This window comes from Protopterus annectens, chromosome 1.part0 (genome assembly GCF_019279795.1).
Source record: "Protopterus annectens isolate FY-2018-M chromosome 1.part0, PAN1.0, whole genome shotgun sequence".
Lineage (NCBI taxonomy): Eukaryota > Metazoa > Chordata > Ceratodontiformes > Protopteridae > Protopterus > Protopterus annectens.
The window spans coordinates 168,106,047-168,122,364 of NC_056725.1; the positions used below are offsets into that span (position 1 = coordinate 168,106,047).

The window sequence follows — 16,318 nt, forward strand, 5'->3', positions numbered from 1 at the left end:
TTTTCGTTTACCGTGTACCCTAGGCAAATTAGTAAGCTTTTTACAAACGCCAGATGCTTTAGAAGAATGTCCTTGCTTTCTGCTTGAATAAGGCAGTCATCCAAGTATGGGTATATTTGAATCCCTTTTTGCCTGCAAAATGCAATTACTGGTGCCATGCATTTTGTGAAGACCCTGGGCACAGCAGATAAGCCAAAGGACAGTGCAGAGAATTGGTAATGTGTTGAACCAGCTAAGAATCTGAGGTATCTTCTGCAATTTTGTCTGATAGGGACATGCAGGTATGCCTCCTTGAGATCCAACGTTACGAGCAGAGTCTTCTTGCCCAGCATGGGAAGAAGCTGCTGTAGTGTCAACATTTTGAATTTTGGAACATCCAGGTAAGTATTTAGAGAAGAAAGATCCAGAATGCGCCTCCAGGCTTTGTCCTTTCTGGGAACCAGAAAGTCTGGAGTAAAATCCTTGTCCTTGCTCCTGTGTTGGTACCTTCTGAATAGCTCATGTCCATGAGTGCTGTAATTTGTTTTTGAGCCTCTGCCCATTGATTTGGTGGCAGGTTTGGCATTCCTTTTAACCTTGGCAAAGTGTGAAAGTGGAACCTGTAACCTTGAGATACAATATTTAGAACCCATTTGTCTTGGGTGATATGCCAATTGTGAGAAAAAAGTGCTAGTCCCCCCCCCCCCCCCCAAGGGGGCTGCCAAGAGAGAAGTGCTTGGCAGCTGAAGGGGGAAGTCAGTGGGACGGTTTCCTATAAGGTTGTGGCCTGTCTTCCCCTCCTTTCTGGGTTGATGCACCCCATTGTCAAGGCCTGTAAGAACCTTGTGGCTGACCTCTGCCTCTTGGACGTCTGTATCTGCCCCTTTGAGGTCCAACTGGAAAGGACCAATTTTTTGTTGGCCAATTTCTGCTAAATCGCGGAGGCTGAACCTGTAAGAAATCCTTCACCGTTTGCACAGATTTTGCCTTATCCTCCATTTTCTTTAATACCTCTTCTACCTTAACTCCAAATAAAATATCCTGCTGCAAAGGTGAATCCAATAATTTTGCTTTAACATGATCAGGTAAACTATTCTTTTAACCAAGCATGCCTTCGAATGACAGACCCTGTAACTGCTGTACAAGAGGCCTCTAATGAATCAAAACCCCATTGCAAAGTACGTTTCCCCACTTGTTCTGCTGCATGCAATAAATCCTGCATCTCCTTATAGTCTGGAAGATCTGAATTTGGAAGCATTTTTTGTTTTAATTGAGACACTAAATATTGCTGGTATTTAAGCATGTGAAACTGGCAATTTAAGGCCCTCATTGCTAAAGTTGCAGATATGTATACTTTCTTACCCCATCTGTCTAATGCTCTTGAATCCCTGTCAGAGGGAATTGGATTTTTAGCTGTAGAGGCCTTTACCCCTTTGGGTCCCTGGGAAATAGTTTCAGGGTCAGCAACAGGGCTTTTATAAAGAAATTTGAGATTCAGGGACTCTGTAGTACCTATCTGGTTTGACTGGAGCAGGAGGCAAAGAATCAGGATTTAGACTGGATTCAGAATACACATCCACAATGTCCAACACTGGCGAACAGCAAGGGGTCTGTGTTGAGGCAATAAAAGGAAATCTGAGCCTTTTCTTGGATTCTGAGTAATCCTGGCCCTCCCAATGGAAATACTCCCTCATGGTATGTAAAGTTTCCCCAAAAGAGTAGTCCTCAGGAGGAGAGGCTGAAGGGACTGATTCTTCAGCATCAGAATCCTCATAGGGGGGTAAAGAGTAACCCTAATCTGAGGAGGAATCAGAGGAAATGGAAACCTGGTCAGATGATTCATAATCTGCATCCTGTCTAGGCCTTTTATCAGGAGGTGGATGGGAACCCCTGATCAGAGTAATTAAGTCTTCGGCCATTTTGAGAATCTGTTTCTTAGGCATGGAGGCCTGTCCTGGTGAATGCTGAATGTGTTTTTGTTTTTAAAGGGGTTTTAGACTTGGCAGAAGATCTGATGGTTGAGTAGGTCTGAATACACCCTCTGAAGCTGAGGGCTGCTCAGCTGCTCCGGATCCCTCTGAAGGGTTAGTTTTGGTAGGCCCTAAATCTTTAGTATCCGGAGGCCCAGCCATCTCCACGTGGGAGTCGGAGGCGGCTTGTGGCTCTAAAGAAGCGGTTGTTGAGCTGCGAAGGCGCCTCGCTGAAAACTGGAAAACAAGCGACTGGCCTAGAGGAGGCTTCGTCGTCAGTTTTTGGCCTCAGATGCCTGTTCTTGTCTTTGCGCTTTTTGTGAATCCCGGTCAATTGTTCCGAAGGCATGGTATAATAGAATTTTCTGCCAAAATGTCGGGCAAAATCAAACCGATGTTTAATAGTGCGCTTGTTAAACCTAGCACAAAACCGACAACCAGTGACGTTGTGGTCTAGGCCTAGGCATGGGATACAGTAAGAATGAAAAACCTTATGAGGTATTTGCTTCCCACAAGAAATACAATTAACTTTTACTGACATCGGTCTGAGGAAGAAAAAGTTTCCCCAACGGGTACTTAGCTTTATAGAAGATTTTGGTTCTGAAATTAGAATTGAAAACAGGAGTCGGCCGACCGGCACTTACGAAATGCTTTTGCTTCGGGCACTGCGCAGCAAGAAAGACTGAAGAAAATGGCGTCAGCTGCATCTTATATACCCCTGGCACACTGACGTCAGGGAAGAAGCGACAGCAACCAACGCCGGACCAAGACTTTGGAACTCTGGCCAACTGCAGGACCACCTGACTGCAGGATAACCAAAGTATAATGACTGCAGAAGTGAAACACGATGAACATCTGGCTCTGAGAACCTGCTCCCATCAGAGAGGATGAAACAGATTTCTCAGGTATGACATGCCTTTACCCAGAGTCAGATCCCTGATCTGAGCTGCCAAGTGCCAATGCTCCAAGGGGTAGGGAAGGTTCTGAAGCCCTCTGTCTTGACTCGTGTCCACAGGCCTCAGTGCTGATGCTTTCACTCTGTGTCCCTTCTCAAAAGAACAACCTCAGAGTCTAAAGGGATGAAGCCAGGTTCAATGAGACTAATATGGCGGATGAAAATGCCTTGGTAGAAGCTGGAACTAATGTCAAAATGGGATGAACAGGTACCAGCAAAGAGGGCAGCAGGTAAGTTGGGCTGATATTTGGTGCATTTGCCAGGAACAGCATCAAGAGAATCCCAAGATAAATCTACATTTTATGAAACCTTCACATCATCCTATTGGCATCTTGTTCTGTGAAGCTGAGATGACAGAATGGATGACGCCAAAGGTGGATAGGAATAATGCTTTTTCTGCAGGATTGGAGAGAGTTTGGATCCACTGACTATTACCATAGTCTGTCCAGTAGATTTCACTTTTTCTTGACAGATTGAGGTTTTTCATCTTACCCTTTTCCCTCGAGTTGCCCGTTTCGGTTTTCTTTAAAGCAGACATAGAAGATCCAGCTGAAAATGTCCCAGTCTGTGGGGGAAGTAAACCTTTAACTATCAGTTTTTCCCTTTCTTGCTTGCAAAACCCTGGAACTTAAGGCTTTACATGACTGGCAGTCTACCTGTAAATAAGCAGTACCCAAACACTTCAGTGTGGGCCTTGTGGCAGCAACTTGTGCCCACACAGTACAATTTTTTGAAACTGATGCTCTGTCCATTGGACAATGGCAGCTATCTAACCACAAATAACTATGTAGAACTTTAAAAACTCTATGCTAGAAATATCATAACTACATTACACCAAAGCTACTAATCCTAAGACTACAATATTGCAACACTAACTGTACAGGCCTATATGCACACCACCATGGTCTACTGCTAACCTACTACTCAGTAAATACTCTTATTAGGAAAAATAAACCCACAAACTGATCACAACCCACTAAATATTTTCTATACTACAGAGAAACACTTAGTGTGGGTGGGGGGATTGCAACTTACAGAAAAGGAAATTGAACTCCACAGAAGAGCCCTTGTACATGTCAAATAGACTCTGGCAGCAACCTAGATTTAGTAAAAGGGAGTGGAGTGCAGGGAATTACGGGTAGGGGAAGAGTCAGACCCATAGTATCATAAAAGCTTCTAAGTCTGATCAGACAACCCATATGTTGAACTGGATGAAAACAGACACTGGAACAAAAGTATATTAAAAAACTGGAGTACTACAAAATTATCAATGTTGTCCTCCATCACCACATTACAAGCTAGACTAACTAGCCATCATTTCCACCCTAACCCATGTTTCAACTACCAGTCCCTCAGGTTTCTATGAAAAATTCAGTCAAAAAATGCTGACAAGTTTTCACATCAGAAGCCAATGAAGCATGTTAAGTATCCCCAGAAACATTACCTGATATGGAAATTCTGTACGTTGACATTTTTGTATGGGGCAGTCTTTCTCTGACACCACAGCAACAAACCCTCCTTGGCAGAAGTTTCTGTAAAGTTGCATGAAAAAAACATGAAGAATCTAGTCAGATTTTCAACACGCCTAATGCTACTTAAAAATATAGTTGTTTAACACCCAAAATACAAATATACTAAGAGAACACTAACGGTTCATCTTACCCACTGGGTTTATTGCATATCCTCAGCTCACTAGTATTTGCATCACAAAAACTTGTTCACAAGATCTCATATTGTAGCTTCAGTACACATACTCAAGCTAACCACTGAGCAGCTGTGACAGGCTAAAGTACTTTCTGCACAAGCAAGCCACCCCTTGCTTTGTGTCACTGTACCTTAAAGGGATCAGACAGGGATGCATTGTCTGTCAGCTTTTTGAGCCACTTAATACTTCTAAGTTAGCAAGGTGCAACACTCGCTGCAAAGTGAAGTGACAAATGTTAACAGACCTACAACCAATCTACATGTCATCAATCAATTCTGGCATGCGACCTGAACAAGCAAGTGCCCAAGTTTATTCACCTTATGCTTATTTCTTCTTCAGAATTCTCAAGAGTCACTCATACCCTTACAAATACCAGTGTTTGTCTTGCACAAGTTTCACAGAACCCTGGTTGGTACACATTTTCAAAGGCAGCAGCTAGCAACAAGCAGTTTTTTTTAACCCCTCCTGGCTCTCTAAGGGAGGGAAAGGTGCAGCTGTAGTACATTTTGATTCTTTAGGATTTTGAATACGGCTTACAGAATCAAATACTAGGCCAACATCCCTAAATGGCCTTTTAAGTCTAGCTATGCTTCGCAGAAATATCAGAAAAGTACTGGCCGCTTAGATTTTGTGGGGATTCAAATTTTGCATTGATGAGAAGCCTGTTCCAGAGAAGAGGTAACCCTCTGAGACACATACTTGTCCCTCTAGCACATCCTATTTATATTACAGGTGAGGTTTGAGTCCCTGGATCAGGTGTTTACTTGTTTTGCAGATATGCAACATGTCCATTAAGGCTGGATCGCAGGATGCTTTGTAGGCCAGCACAGGTCAGTTCTCAGCAGCCTGTATGACAGAGTATAAGGACGAGGCCTGAAGGCAGTCTACATAGGACTTGCACGCTAAAGCATATACTTTTTTTTTTTTTAGGAGGAACCTCAGTGAACACTCATGTCCGGTCAGGTGCATGTCAAAGAGGGCACTGTATTTAATGACTGTTGCAGTGTACTTTGCCCTCATAAGACCAATGACATCTATGGACCTGGATATCACGTTTCTGCCTACAAGTTACACAGAAAAAGAAGTTATGTATTTACCATAACGTTCCATGAGAGTTGTTTATCTCGCCTTTATTCTCACTGATGGGTAGCGTCCCTAGCACCCTCAATCTTGGGTGGCTCATAGAAGTATATTTTTCAGTACCGTGGAACCAAAGGAAGACCCGTCACTGGAAGCCTTATCTACTTTGGAATGTGTGATAAAGGTAAGAGGCTTAGACCAAGTGGCTGCAGCACAGCTGTCAAGGGGCAATTTAGCTTGAAAGGCAGAAGACATATAAACTGCTCTGGTAGAATGAGCCTTAGGTTTGCGTGTCAATGGCATGCTTGCATTCGCATAAACAAAGGATATACAATCTGATAACCATTTAGATAGAGTTGTTTTAGCCACTGAATTACCTTTTCTGGTCTCCGAAAAGGATACGAAAAGTTGATCTGATTTTCTAATATCCTTAGTTCTGTCAAGATAAAATCGGAGCTGTGTACATCAAGTTTGTGCAGCATATATTCCAATTTGTTAGAGTGGCTGGGAAAAAAGACTGGCAGCTCAATGACCTGATTGATATTGGATTCAGAACAGACTTTACGCAAAAAGGAGGGTTTTTTTTCTGAGAGATACCATATCAGCATGGAAAATCATGTAAGGAGGCCTGACATAACGCTTGAAGTTCTGACACTGCGGCCAGAAGTAATGGCTACCAGAAATAGTCTTCCAGGACAAATGTGAGATCACAAGAAGATGCTGGTTCGAAAGTGTGTGTGTGTGGGGGATAATTTGAGACAGCATAAAATTCAAATTCCAGAGAGAATAAGGGATTGTGACAGGTCGTCTCATGTGAAAGGTACCTTTAAGAAAAGCCTTAGATAACTTATGGCCCATAACATTCAACCCATCGAATCCAAGGTGGAAATTTGATATGGCGGCTAATTGGACTCCAACTGTGGCAGCTGCCGCTCCTTTAAAAATCTGTCAAACATTCTACAATGGACGATTGAGGAGCTTGGAAAGGGTCTTCTTTTCTGTATACTGGCCCAAATTAAGAACCTGTTCCACTTACTGTGGTACAGTTTTTTTGGTGGATGGCTTGTGAGAAGACAAAAGGATTTGTCTTGTATCTGAGAGCGAATGAAGGCAATTAGGGGAAGTGGGTTAGCCAGTCAGTTTTAGGGACTGCAGTGAAGGATGGAGGTCCCCTGACGGGTGTCAGAAGATCCGGAACTGGGTCCAGGATCCATGGATCCTCCAGTAGATGGTGAAGGAAGGGGAACCAAATCTGTCAAGGCCAGTAGAGAGCTATGAGGATAAAGTAAAGTTGTGTACCTACCATAAATGTAGATGTTAGAGTTTACTCACTGTTGCAGTCATTACTCTTGGTCCTGGTCCGACGTTGGTTGCTGTCGCCTCTTCCCTGATGTCAGTGCGCCAGGGGTATAAAAGATGCAGCAGACGTCATTTTCTTCAGTTTTTCTTGCCCCAGATGTCAGGTGCCCCCAAAAGGGTAGGCTAAATATATTATGCAAATAAACATACATGCAGTAAAGAAACATTTCTCTCATCTACAAGCAAATACACCACATAGGTTGTATAGAATAGAGAAGTACAGATAAATCCCAGCAAAAGGGGGATGGAGGGAGGGTAACCTGGACTGCAACAGTGAATACACACAGTTCATATTTCACTGTTGCAGTAATTACTCTTGGGTTGAATCCCAAAGCTGAGGATGGCTGGCTGAGCTAAATAGGATTAGGAGAGGCTATGAGGCCCTGCAGCACTGCAGTGGCAAAGCCTGCTCTGGATTTACAGTAAAGAGGTAAGTGGTAGTGCTTTGTAAAAGTGTGCACTGAACTCCAAGTTGCAGCCTCCAAGATGTCTTTGGTTGGTACTCCTCTGAGGAAGGCTGCTGAAGTGGCTGCTGCTCTGGTAGAATGAGGCCTAATGCCCTTGGGCACTGATTTGCCATGCTGAGAATAGCAGAAACTGATGTAATGATCTATCCTTTTAGAAATTCTGTTTTGAGATGGCCTTTCCTTGTGATCCTGCAGCATATTACACAAAGTTGCTCAGTCTTTCTAAAAGCTTTAGTTCTGTCCAAGTAGAAGCGTAGCTAACTGTATATGTCCAAAGAATGCAGAATTTTCTCACCCTTGTTCTGTGGGTTTGGATAAAAGGTAGACAAGTGAATGGTTTGGTTGAGGGCCACACTGGACACCACCTTAGGCATAAATGTTGGGTTTGTCCCCAGAAACCCAGTCTGGATGAAAAATGATAAAATGTTCCACAGCCATGAGTGCTTGTAACTTAGACTCGTCTTGCAGAGGTTATTGCTAAGAGCAAAGCTGTTTTCCAGGATAAGAACTTTATATCAGCCGTTGAGGCTGGCTCAAAAGGAGGCAGTGTGAGTTTTTCCAAGACATAACTGAGGTCCCATGCCGGAACTGGTGCTCGCCTTGGAGGCCTGATGTTTTTGGCCCCTCTGAGGTACTGCCTTATTTTAGAGAGAAACGATAGGTGGTTCCGTATTGTAATGGGCTGAAATGGCAGAGACATGAATCTTAATTGATGAAAAAGAAATGCCTTTGTCCAGCATCTCAGTTGGGTATTGTAAAATCTGAGGAATATTTGGTACAAAGGTGTCAATGCCTTGTTCCTGGTTCCAAGCAGAGTCTCTTCCATTTTTCTGCATAAGATTTTCTGGTACTGGGCCTCCTGGCCTGCAAGATAACATCCATAACAGCTTCTGAAAGAGTTTTCTGAACAGCTACATTATTCCACCATGCTGCCAAATTTAAAGGTCTGGAGTTTGACTGCAGGATCCAATTTTTTTGTTGGGTCAGCAAATGGGAAGTTTACAAGCTCTTTAGGATTGGGTACCAGTTCTGGCGTGGCCAGTCTGGTGCAATCAGTATCATTTTTGGCTTCTCTTGTCTGACCTTTAGGAGTACCTTGGGAAGGAGAGGCAGTGGAGGAAAGGCATATACAGTTAGGTTTTTCCAGCTGAAGGATAGGGCGTCCACTCTCCATGCTTGTGATAAATCCTGTGCAAAATCTCCAATTGGCACTTGTGAAGGGAGGCAAACAGATGTCTGGGCATCCCCATTTCTTTATCATGCTGAAGACTTGTAGATCCAGTTTCCACTCGTGGGGATCCATGAGGTTTCTGCTTAGTCTGCCAGAGTATTTGTTTTTCCTGGCAGGAATTGTGCTTGCAGGTGAACTTGATAAGTCAATGCTGTGTCCCACAAGGTCATTACTTGTCTGCAAAGAGGGTAGGAATGTGTGCCTCCCTGCTTGTTTATGTACCACATGACCATAGTATTGTCCGTCTTTATGCCCTGGATGAAGTAGATCCCTGAAAGCTGTCAGGGCATTCTGAACAGCTAGCATCTCTTTTTGATTGATATGAAGATGCATCTGGCTTGCAGGCCATGTGCCCTGAAAACATTTTCTTGCCATATGGGCCCCCCAGGCATAATCTGATGCATCCGTTGTCAGTGTCTGTCTGGCTGTGGGTAAAGTGAATGGCAGACCCTTGTTGTGGTGACAGGCATGTGCCCACCATCGAAACTCCTGTTGCAGGCAGGGAATAAGGGTAATTACTGTCTCCAGGCTGTGGCAATATCCAAACACTTTTTAGATACCATTGTAGTTTCCTCATATGCAGTCTGGCATATGGAATTAGTAGAATGCAGGATGCCATGAAGCCCAAGGCCTGCAGGATTTTCCTTTCAGATAACTGGGTCTTTGTTGCCAACTTTATGAAGTAAGAAGTCAGTTGCCTTTGTCTGGCGTGAGATAAGTCATCTGGGCAGTTGTACTTAAGCTTGCACCCAGGAATATTATCTCTTGAGAGGGTACTAGTTTCAATTTCTTTTCGTTTACTGTGTACCAGAGACAAATTAGTAATCTTTTTACAAACACCAGATGCTTTAGAAGAATGTCCGTTTTCTGATTAAGGCAGTCGTCCAAGTAGGGATACACTTGAATTCCTCTGTCGGCAAAACGCAATTACTGGTGCTAGGCATTTTGTGAAGACCCTGGGTGCAGCAGATAAGCCAAAGGGCAGTGCAGAGAATTGGTAATGCATTGAGACAGCTATAAATATGAGGTATCTTCTGCAAGATTGTCTGATTGGGACATGCTGGTATGCCTCTTTTAGGTCCAAAGTTACGAGCCAAGCCTTCTTGCCCAGCATGGGCAGTAGTTGCTGTAGAGTCGACATCTTGAATTTTGGAACCTCTAGAAATGTGTTTAGTATAGACAGGTCCAGTATTGGTCTCCAGGTTTTGTCCTTTCTGGGCACCAAGAAAAGTCTCTAGTAAAATCCTTGCCCCTGCTCTTGTTGTGATACTTGTTGAATGGCCTTCATGTTCGTGAGGGCTGTAATTTGCTTTTGTGCCTCTGCCCATTGATTGTGTGGGAGGTCTGGCATACCTTTTGCCCTTGGTAGGGTGTGAAAATGGAACCTGTAGCCCTGGGACACTATGTTCAAGACCCATTTGTCTTGGGTAATCATTTGCCAATTTGGTGAAAAAAGTGCTAGTTTTCCCCCCAAGGGGGCTGTTGGATCTGGCAGAAGAAAGTCATTGGGACGGTTTCCTGTAAGGTTGTGATTTGTCTTCTCCGCTTTTGGAGGTAGGAGCACCCCATTGTTTAGGCCTGTATGAGCCTTGGGGCTGAGATCTGCCTCTGGGACGTCTGTATCTGCCTCTTTGTGGCCTGTCTGACACTGGAAAGGACCAATTTTTGAAAGGTCAGTTCCTGCTAAATCTGGGTGGCTGTATCTGTAAAAAAATCCTTAACTGTCTGCATGGATTTCGTTTTATCCTCCATCTTCAACACCTCTTCTGCTTTAGCACCAAAGTATCATGTTGTAATGGAGCATCTAATAATTTTGCTTAACATGATCAGGTAGATTCTGTTCCTTTAACCAAGCATGCCTTCTAATAGAACCTGTAACAGCGGCCCTGCAAAAGGCTGCCAGTGAATCATAACCACATTGCAAAGTATGCAATAAATCCTGCATTTCCTTGTTCTCTGAACATTCAGAATTTGTCAACATTTTGTTTAAGCAGAGACATTAAGTACTGCTGATATTTAAGCATATGAAACTGACAATTTAAAGCCCTTACAGCCAAGTTAGCAGAAGTGTAAACTTTTTTCCCCCCATCTGTCCAGTGGCCTAGAATCCCCATCAGAGGGAACAGGGTTTTTTTGCAGTGGAAGCTTTGACCCCTTTGGGATATAGTTTCTGGGTCAGCAGCGGAGTTTTTATATAGGAATTTATGAGAATCTGGGACCCTGCAGTATGTCAAGGCTTAGCAGGTGCAGGAGGTAGAGAGTCAGGGACAGGCCGGACTCTGAATACATCTACAATGTCTAGAACAGGTGGAATAGCAAGGGGTCTGTGCTGAGGTAATAGCAGAAAGTCTGAGCCTTTTCTTAGATTCCGAGTAATCTTGGCTCTCCCAGTGGAAATGCTCCCTCATTGTATGCAGTTTCCCCAAAAGAATAATCCTCAGGATGAGAGGCTGAAGGAATGGATTCTTCAGCATCAGAATCCTCATAGGGAGGAATAGAATAATCCTGTTCAGAAGAGGAACCAGAGGAAATAGAAACCTGATCAGAAGAATCATATTCCATCTCTTGCCTAGGCCTCTTATCAGGAGGGGGATGGGAACCCCTGATCAAAGTAATTAGGTCTTCGGCCATTTTAAGCATCTGTTTTTTTAGGCATGGCAGTCCGAGTAGGAGAATGCTGTACTTGTTTTTGTCTTTAGAGCTGCTTTAGTCTTTGAAGCTGAAGATGGTTTAACATACAACTGTGTAGGTCTGAAGACACTCGGAAGCTGATGCCTGCTCAGCGGCTCCAGACCCATCTGAGGGAATGATTTCAGAGTGTCCAATACCTCGAGTATCCAGAGGCCCAGTCGGCTCCACGTGGGAGTAGGAAGCGGCCTGTGGCTCTGAGGTAGCAGGCGCCAGGGGCTGCGAAAGCACCTCACTGAGAACTGGCCAACTGGTGACTGGCTTAACAGAGGCCTAGTCTGTTTTGGACCTCTGATGCCTATCCTTTTCCTTGCGTTTTTTTTGTAAACTCCAGTCGTTGGCTGTTCCGACGGCATTATATAATTAAACCTTCAGCCAAAGTAATGAAATGCAAAATCAAACAGACGCTTAGTGTGTTGGTTAAATCTAGCACAAAACGGACAGCTAGCAACGTTGTGGTCAGGGCCAAGGCAAGGAATACAGTAACAGTGAAAATCCTTGAAGTATTTGCTTCCCATAAGAAATACAATTGTTAATTTTCTGACACTGGTCTGGAGCAAGAAAAAAATGTTTCCCCAACGGGGTACTTAGTTTTAATGAAGACATTGGTTCTGAAATTCGGATTTGAAAATCTCAGGAGTCGGCCGACCGGCACTTGCGAACTGCTTTTGCTTCGGGCACCACACGGCAAGAAAGACTGAAGAAAATAGCGTCTGCTGCATCTTTTATACCCCTGGTGCACTGACTTCAGGGAAAAGGTGACAGCAACCGACGCCAGACCAGGACTTTGAAATTCAGGCCGACTGCAAGTAGCCTGCCAGCAGGATAACCCAAGATTAACTACTGCAACACTGAAACACGAACATCTGTCCTTCCCAGCGACTTTGCTTTCTGTACACCTTAGGTATCAATGGAATACGTGGGAATGCATATAGGAGAACCAGAGGCCAATCATGTACTAGTGCGCCTCTCGGGGAATGTCTCGGAGGTGGTATTAGGGCAAAGTAGCTCCTACATTTGGTATTGATGCGACTGGCAAAGAGGTCGCAGCAAGGCTGGCCCCATTTGCGGAAAATCAGATCCACAACTCGTTTGTTGACACCACTCACGAGGCAACAGTACTGCCCTGCTTAGCTTGTCCGCTATCGCATTGGATTTTGCCGGGATGTACGTTGCTATCAGAAAATGGTGTGACGACAGCCCACTGCCATACCTGGAGTGCTTCGACAAAGGGGTAAGACTTGGTTCTGCCTCGTTTGTTCAAGTACCAGACCACTGACATGTCCGTCTGAATTGAAATTGTCCCTAGAGGAAGAGAGTCCTGAAAGTACCGCTCTCAACTCCAGAACATTGATATGCAGATGTGACTCTTGATCCATCCATGTGCCTTGGGCAGTCTTTCCCTGAAAATGCCCCCCCCCCCCCTATCAGGGAAGCGTCCATGGTCACAGTGGCTACGGGGGGGGGGGGGAGGGGGATGAAGGGTCTTCCGAATGGAACATGGAGACGTCAACCACCACTGACTGTCTCTCGTAAGAATCTGAGAATCTGAGGAGAATCATGTAGTGCATCGGTAGCGTTTGGTATGACCACTGAGCAAAGAGGAGCTATTGAAGGATTCGCATATGCATCCTTGTGAGTGGTACAGCCAGGATTGCTGCAGCCATCAAACCTAGTACCTTCAAGACCTCTGCTGCAGCTTTGACACCAGAGAGGACATGTTGGTGAAGTGAAACTCTTTCGATTGAGTGGTGGTTGAGGTATCCAACTCTGCTCCTATAAAAACGGTATGCTGTGATGGCAATAAGGCAAACTTTTCAAAGTTGATTGTAATGCCCAATTGATGGCAGAGTGTCAGAGTATATTGCGTTGCCTGAGTCAATTGATGCCTGGTGGTAGCAGTGAGGAGCCAATTGTCTAGGTACGGAAACACCTGGAATCCTAGATGCCTCAGGTGAGCCGTGACCACTGCCATGCATTTGAACACCCTGGGGGCTGTAGTGAGACCAAAGGGCAGGGCTTGAAACTGGTAATGATTGGCTCCCAGCCAGAAACGCAGGTGACCCCTGGAGCATCTGTTCATCTTTATGTGATAGTATGCGTCCTTTAGATCTATGGAGCACATCCAATAACCTTTCACTAGGAAGGGAAGAATGAACTGAAGCGTGACCATTCAGAACTTTTCTTTACAAATTGGTAGAGTCTGCTGAGGTCCAAGATAGGTCTCCAGTCCCCTGTTTTCTTTGGTACCAAAAAGAATCTTGAGTAAGTTCCAAATCCAACTTTGTCTGCAGGGACTGGCTGGATGACTTTTTTCTAGCAATTTTTGGACCTCTACGATTGCTTGTTCCCCGAGACTGGGTGGGGCATCTGGGATTCGGCTTACAGGAGTAGGAGGAGAAAAGAACGGTATGAAATACCTTCTGGAAATGATGCTTTGCACCCATGTATCTGATGTTATGTTTAGCCAGGCTTCTGGGTACAAAGACAAGCGACCCCTAACTGCCTCGAGAGCCGAACAGCCAGGCCCCCTTTGAGGAGCGCTGGTAGGGCTGACCAGGGAACTGGCCTCTGTCACTGTTGCTGTGGACCCCCTCTGCCGCACTGGCGGCATCTTCCGTTATAACCCCCTCCTCTGCCTCTAGAGGGGGTTTCTCCACGTGTGTCCTGAAAGGCTCCCTGTGCTTTTCAGAACCACATTTTCCATCCCCTAGGGCCTTTGGGGTAGGGCAGAGTAGAGGCAGAAAAACAAACAGACTCCAACAACAGATAGGGTCTTGCCTTCCTGCTCACACCTGGTTAAAGTTTCCTTTACTTTAGGCCCAAACTGTGATGCGTCATCAAATGGAGTGCTGATAAAGGAAGACTTAAAGGGCTCCGCAAAGGAACAGAGACGCATCCAGGCTAGTCTTCACACAGCAATGCCTGAACCAGTGGCTCTACTCGAACCATCAGCTGCATAAGATATGAGACGCATGGACGAGTTCACAAGAGAGTTTAGGGTAGCGAGCCGTGTGACTGCCGGCAACCCCTGCAGCTACCGTACCCTGGAGAGCATCTCCTAGCTCTTTCAAGAGATTCTCTTTGCAGTCTTGTAAAATGGGTTAAATAGTTCAGCAATCGCAGAGACAAAGTTGCTGGACTAAATTAGAAGTTATGTACTCACCATAACGTTCCATCTGAGTAGGTAGTTCATTTGTCTGCAACCTGTGGGTTACGGATCCGATATCGGATCCGAGCCGGCAACTTGTTTCAAGCTAATGGATCCAAGCTCCTAGCTCCTCCCTTCACCCATAATCCCCTGCTTAACCCTCCATGACCTCAGATCGAGTTTGCCTCTCAATATATATCCAACAAAAGGATATCTAACTAGTAGATCCGAAGAAGGTCAGGGGGAAGGAGGGGGGGATGGTTGCAGACAAATGAACTACCTACTCGGATGGAACGTTATGGTGAGTACATAACTTCTAAATCTGAAGTAGGATGTTCATTTGTCAGCAACCTGTGGGACAGAGTCCCCAGCTACCTGCACCCTGGGTGGCCATCATGGAAGGATATTACGAAGCACCGCAGAGCCAAAGGATGCTCTCCCTCTAGAAAGCAGGTCTAGCTTGTAGTGGTTAATAAAGGTATGAGATGAAGCCCAAGTGGCTGCAGAACAAATATCATCCAAAGGAACTCTAGACTTGAAAGCCGCAGAAGTAGAAATGGAGCGGGTGGAATGAGCACAAACTCCTTCTGGTGCAGGTCTACCCGAGGCTTGATAAGCAAAGTAGGATACATTGGGAAATCCAGCGAGATAAAGACACTTTAGAGATAGCTTTCCCCAAGTTAAATTTGGCAAAGGAAACGAACAGCTGGTCAGATTGTCTATGGCCAGCTGTCCTTTGAGTATAAAAACAAAGCTGCCTATGAACATCCAATAAGTGCAGCTTGTACTCTCCCTTATTTTGATATTTAGGGAAGAAAACCGGTAAATTTATGGATTGATTTATGTTGGTTTCTGATGCTATCTTGGGAAGAAAGGAGGGATTGATCCTGAGGTACACTATCTGGGTGAAAAATCAGGTATGGAGGCTTCACAGAAAGCCTGAAGTTCCGACACTCTTTTCGCTGAAGTAATGGCTACAAGGAATGCTGTTTTCCATGACAAGAATTTGAGATCCACTGAAGCAGCGGGTTCAAAGAGTGGAGCAGTCAAGGCTTGAAGAACTAAAGTAAGATCCCAGGGGGGTATGGCTTCTTTTACAGGGGGGTCTAAGTAAAAATGTACCCTTGAGAAAGGTTTTACACAATTTGGCTGACATAAAGGACCCTGTATCATGTCCCACATGATAATGAGATATGGCTGCCAATTGCACTTTGACAGTTGAACAACTAGCGCCTTCCTGAAAGAGTTCAATTAGGAAGTCTAAAATGGATGGAAGAGGAGCCGTAAAGGGATCTAGATCGCGGTGCACCACCAGATGGAAAAACGTTTCCATTTACTGTGATACACTTTCCTGGTGGAGGGCTTATGCGCTGCCAAGAGGATGGCTTCGACTGGTGAAGAGATACCGGGAGTCCTAACTAGGAGTGGAACTGGAGCAACCAAGCTGTCAGTTTCAGATCGTCCAGGTTTGGAGTTGGCAAGTCCAACAGATGGGAGATGAAATCCGGAATGGGATCTAGAATCCAAGAGTGATTCACAAGGCGAGACCACAGGTAAGGGAACCAAATTTGTCGAGGCCAGAATGGGGCAATGAGAATCATCTTGCTCCCCAACTTCAAGGCTTTCTGTAAGAGTTGTATCATCATTGGCAGAGGAGGATAGGCATAGAGTAGACCGGGTGGCCAAGCATGCACCACAGCGTCTCTTGGGAGTTTCCCCTGGAGGGGGGATTA

At 45.0% G+C, this 16,318-nt stretch overlaps 1 protein-coding gene across 2 annotated transcripts in view; it reads right to left on the reverse strand.

Annotated features, from left to right (window-relative positions):
- LOC122788278 (alpha-actinin-4) overlaps nucleotides 1–16,318 on the reverse strand; it is a 1,502,973-nt gene that overhangs the window by 1,069,950 nt on the left and 416,705 nt on the right. For both annotated transcript variants that reach the window (XM_044055436.1, XM_044055378.1), the window contains exon 5: nucleotides 4,349–4,436. In XM_044055436.1, coding sequence (XP_043911371.1) covers nucleotides 4,349–4,436 — 88 coding nt within the window. The remainder of the gene's footprint in view (nucleotides 1–4,348; nucleotides 4,437–16,318) is intronic.